This window comes from Camponotus floridanus, unplaced genomic scaffold (assembly GCF_003227725.1).
Source record: "Camponotus floridanus strain SB8 unplaced genomic scaffold, Cflo_v7.5 scaffold186, whole genome shotgun sequence".
In the NCBI taxonomy this organism is placed as follows: domain Eukaryota; kingdom Metazoa; phylum Arthropoda; class Insecta; order Hymenoptera; family Formicidae; genus Camponotus; species Camponotus floridanus.
Window position 1 is genome coordinate 173,634 of NW_020229310.1, and position 6,000 is coordinate 179,633.

General features: G+C 27.8%; 1 protein-coding gene across 1 annotated transcript in view; it reads left to right on the top strand.

The window, feature by feature from the left end:
- LOC105254429 (zinc finger SWIM domain-containing protein 8) overlaps window positions 1-1,337 on the top strand; it is a 115,162-nt gene extending 113,825 nt beyond the window's left edge. The window contains exons 20-21 of the mRNA XM_025407737.1: window positions 48-197; window positions 1,158-1,337. Coding sequence (XP_025263522.1) covers window positions 48-197; window positions 1,158-1,224 — 217 coding nt within the window. The 3' untranslated portion in view covers window positions 1,225-1,337. The remainder of the gene's footprint in view (window positions 1-47; window positions 198-1,157) is intronic.
- The last annotated feature ends 4,663 nt before the right edge of the window (window positions 1,338-6,000 follow it).

Below are 6,000 nucleotides of genomic sequence, written 5' to 3' on the forward strand. Positions count from 1 at the left end.
ATAATTTAAATGATTTAGATAATAATTTGTACGTCTTTCGATTTCAGGTATATTCAATGCATGCATCAAAAATTGTATCATTTAACAGCTGGCGATTATGAAGAATTTGCAAGCATTGTTTGCGCGGCAAGGGCTGCCTTTCAAATTAATCCCGAAGGAAATACTCAATTCAAAGAGTGGTTACAATCGATCAAAAGGTGAAATAAATACAAGTGCAAATATTTCATAGGAAATGGATACGCGAATATACAGGGTGTCCCAAAAGTCCCGGACCGGTCGAATAAACTATGCACTTTAGAAAGAAATGTTTCAGACAAAAGTTGTGGCTTGAAGGGGGCCATCAGATAGTGGCAATGATTTGACCTTGGAGAGTCATTTGAAGGGGACGTAAAGGTTACCTTCAATTTCTTAAATGGAACCCCCTATTTTTTATTACATATTCGTGTAGCTTACCTCGAGAGCTTTCCAAAACACTATAATAAAGTATTTCTTCATTGAGTACTTTTCGAGTTATGAGGCTTGAAATCATTTCTTAATTTTGCATAAACCGTAAAATATCTAGTAAAATATTCATTTTTTGATTATCTTACCTTAATACTTTTATGTACAAAATAATGAGAGGAATCAATTGGTGTAAAGAAAACACATAGATGTTTTTAAAAAAATATGTAATTGTTAATTGCAAATTACATATTTTTTTCTTAAAAACAACTATGTTTTTTCTTTACACCAATTAATTCCTCTCATTATTTTGTACATAAAATTATTGAGGTAAAATAATCGAAAAATGAATATTTTACAAGATATTTTACGGTTTATGTAAAATTAAGAAATGATTTCAAGCCTCATAACTCGAAAAGTACTCAATGAAGAAATATTTATTTATAGTGTTTTGGAAAGCTCTCGAGATAAGCTACACGAATATGTAATAAAAAATAGGGAGTTCCATTTAAGAAATTGACGATGATCTTCACGTGACTTTCAAATGACTCTCCCATGTCAAATCATTGCCACTATCTGATGGTCCCCTTCAAGCCATACATCTTTTGTCTGAAACATTTCTTTCTAAAGTGCCTAGTTTATGAAATATTCGACGGGTCCTGGACTTTTGGGACACCCCGTATGTGAGAACAATAATTTAACAACGATCTTTTCAGATCTCAGTCGTGTAATAAAGATCTGTGGGCACAAATCAACGCGGCGTTACAACAGACCGGCAAATGACACAGAGCGGAGCCAGGCGTGACGTGGCTCACTTCCCTTCCCCATCCTCAACCTCCGCCACCACCACCACCACCACCACCACCGCCACCGACAACGACAACTCTCGTTCTACAGCATCAACATCCCTGTCACCCCCATCCACAGAGCGTCGTATGCGTTCACGGGCTGGCTGCAGTCAATAAGCTCGCTTGGGATAAGATTTCTATACCATGCATCATTGAAGAACCGACTACACATCAGCTACCACCGCCTCATCAACATCAGATGATCGCCGGTCTACCAGGACCATCCGCATGGCAAGAACCAACTGATGGCCGTGGTTCTCAGAGAATCAATACCAGAGACGAGCGAGATTTATCTTAAGTTTAGTTAATGTATATTTAGAAACGCATAAGTACTCTAGAATTGATGAAGATCAAGATATTGATGAGAACGAATATGAGTTAGATTAATTTAATAAAATAACATATTATATAAAGTTTTTATAACAAACAAATTAAATATATTTATATAAAATTATATTAGTTATTTTTTATACTGACTTAACAGATATCAAAATTGTTGCGTTTTTAAACAAGATAATAAAATGATCGATGGAAACATTTTTCTATTGAATAGATGGGTTTTAGATACATTAAATATATATAAATAAAAAGTAATGTGATAATATATAGTCATCTACTACATCTAAGAAAAAGAAAAGTGAAAAATTATAAAAACAAGTATAAAATATTATATATATATATATATATATATATATATATATATATATAAATAACCCTTATATATATATATATATATATATATATATATATAAATAACCCTTAATATATATATATATATATATATATATATATGTGTGTGTGTATTTAAACATAAATAACCCTTAATTTAAAATCTAAAGAAATACTTGGCTTATGACTTGCTCGCGCGTTTTTTATATGATTCAAAGTCAGAACATGAAATTTGATTTATAGTTATTTTTATATACATATCACTTTATGCAGAAAAGATACATCTATATGATTAGAATCATTTAATAATTCATCATGCAAATCTCACTATACGAGTAGCATATGTGTAAAACTTGATATACATACTTATATATATACATATGTATGTATGTATGTAATGTATGCATATATGCATGTATATATTAGCTTTTTTACTTCCTTAAATGAACATGATATTAATGAAACCACATATAAATTAGGTAAATTTAGTACATATATATAATAACATATAAGCAAAGCATTTCTTTAGATTAAATTAAATTACTTATGAATAATAACTGCATTTATTAATAATTTATTTTTTTTTTATTTTTGGAAGAGATGCAGTATGTGAGAATATCACCTTATTTTTTTTTCTAATTCACTTATTTAGGAAGATTATAATCAAACTTGTATTAGAAAAATACTAATACTTGTATTAGAAGAAATTTTTACATTTTGTTTCTTTATTATCATATTTTATGTTTGTATATCTTTTTTTACTTCTTTATGGACAAAGACATATACGTATAATGATGATTATGCTTGTTATATATTATGTATATTGGATTCGATATATTCAAAAAATAAAATATTGATTTCATAAAAGTATCTTTTGCAAAAAATAATGTTATATTTAATAATTTGATATCTATTAAATCAGTATAATAAGTATAATATAATTTTATATAACATATATGTTGGATTTTATGTTACAAAGATTTTATAATATGATATATTATGTGCTGTGCTAATTAACATTTGTATAAATTATATAACACATTCTGCAGTATAATATCTTAAATTACAAATATCATAAAGCTGCATTTGCAGGATAGTACGATCATACATTATTGTCGAACAATAAGATCCCTATAAAAATAATGAAGCATGGAATACACTAATTTATAACAGCAAAATAATTACATAAAATAATATGTATTTATTTATATATTAATATATATTAATATATAATAAATATATATTAAAAATTACGTTCTTTCTTGTACTATTTTTATTAGCCGCGATTAAAATTTCCTACCTAATTAAAATTATTAAATTTCATGAAAGAATGCTTTTACATATTTTACATATATTCAATGATTTGTTCCAATTTGTAAGCGAGTCATCAAACATGCAGAATTATTTTAGGCAATAATAAGTTCACAAAGAATAATTTCGACACAATTATAAGAAAATAGAATAAGAGAAATATTATTTTCGGATTGATTCAATATATTTCAAATATATAACGTATATGAATTTTCAAAAATAACTCAATATTGTATTGCGTATATTATAATATTTCTTGCAAAATAAAGAAAAACAAAAATGAGAAGGAAAAGAGACGAGAAAGAAGAGGAGAAAAAAACAGAAAAATAAAAGGGAATAAAGAAAGAAAAAGGAAATAAAGAATTATGAAGATTTAAAACTAAATATATATAATTTATTAAATTTATATAATATATAACACAATTTTTTTAAATATAATTCGAAAAAAGTATTATATTGCTAAGTTTTTATACCAACAAAAACATATATAAAATTTATAAATTAAATAAAATTACATTGAATATATGAATAAGTTTCAATATATGTTGTAGCAAATAAACTTTTATGCGAAGTCGGTTGGATGCATTGGCGCACATCAAAATGTGCGATTTAGACACAATTTGCATAAGGACACTATAATACATAATTGATTGTATCAAAAATGGTCCATATTTACTTAAAATATTTTCTATAATGTATTACATGCGATGCATTGAAGAATGAGAAGATAAGATAAGACTCGGATGCGAGCCGCCTATCATGATTCGTTGGGTTATATATATTCATCTTTACGTTTTTATATTTAGGCAAATTAATGTACAACAAGCTTTAGCAAGAGTTCGCATTAATACGAACTGCATTCTAGAGCGAATTCACATTATTTTAAGTTTTATATACATACGTATACTATATATATATTCACTTTATACATATTTACTTTGTGTCTCACATGATTAATCAGAAATTATGGACTATGCTAAACGTATGTATGTGTCCTAATCAAATGATGTGTGCATGTGTGTGTGAGATCGAGATATATTATTGATCACCAGGGATTCTATATATACGTCTCTTCATGTAAATTTGTGTACTACCTAGTTGTTTACGTTTCAATGTGCGTCAACGAGAATTTGTGCATCCTATAAAATTCACATAAATGTTTATTTGCTACAGCATGATTCTACGTACGTGTTTTCATCATATATGAGAACACAAAAATAATAAATTTACTCATATATATATATTCAATCTAATCTTACTTAATTGTACAAGTCACAAAGTGAATATGTATAAAATTTAAGAGAATGATGTGAATTCGTTTGACCGTATTATCGCGTATTAATGCGGACTCTAAAGCTTGTTATACATTAATGTCCTTAAATGCGGAAACATAAAAATGAATAGGAATTAAGATATAATAATTTACTATAAAAATTTTGTGCATAAAATGACGATGTATTATATAACGGTCAAAAATCAAAATATATGTTTGGGACTCCTGTTGGACGCGTAGAAAACAACCGAATCAAACCGCGGAGCCATTTTCTTAGTTAATTCTTCATGTCTTTGGCTGCGCAATTAGATAGGAAATTTTATTTTTATCGATAGATAGAATTAATTCTTCTTTTGTTTTATTTTTGTAAACAAATGACAGTAAAGTAAAAGATGGTAAAGCCTTCTTTCGGATTTTTCCTTTTTTTTATCCCATTATGCTATATATATATATATATATATATATATATATATATATATATGTATATATATATATATATACATAATATTCGCTTTCTATTGTATCGTAGATTTACATTATTCTAGATCTGATCATAATATATTCTCGTTTGTCTTTATTGACAATTCGAAAAATGATCTCTGTAATTTTTAAATTAAAATAATTTGAGATATATAAATAAAGAAAAAACTTACAGTCGACATATCACTTTCAGATTTGAGCCACCTATCCACGTAACACACACACACCTACTATCCTATAAAATACAACTGATTATAAGATTTACTGTCTTTTCTTCTCGTTCCATGCGTTGCATTTCCTGCTTTGTTAAAGGAATATAAACAAAAATGTAATGCCATTTTTATTTCTTTTTTTATTAAAGCTAATTAATATATTGGTGGCTCGTCAACGATAATTGTAAATCCATCTTGGTATGTATCTTACGTTCGTTATAAATTACCCTTAAAACACCTGTTAAGCTATTATAGGAAAAATGAAGAAAAAGAAAGAGTTTTTCATTGCTTACATTAAATCTGCGTGATAGCCTAAGTGTGTGAATTATAAAGATTAAATAATTAAATGCCGCAACATATAAGTGTAAGAAGGAAAAAGATTTATTTTCACTATGTAATTAAAAGCTATAGCACGCGAGTGACACGCCATGCGAAGTGTATAACGATAAAGATAAATAATTGTTATTGTTTTTAGTATGTGAACTCTGAACAGTGCCTCGTCAAAATCTATGTGAAGCCCTTTCCGAGAGATGTTCCGTGCATAAGGTCTAGCGTCTATATAATTCGTCTCTACGATATTGTTTACTGTCTGTTATTCCGTATTCTTCGTCGACCTTATATCATAGGACTATATCACTTGAGATAGAAAAGAAGCTAACATAAGTTCAATTCTAGAAGTAACATCGATGTGAGAGTAATTATTAAACGATTAGCATAAGTTCGTGGATTTAGAAATCGTATGTGTAAGCTACATCCCAAGTTTGTG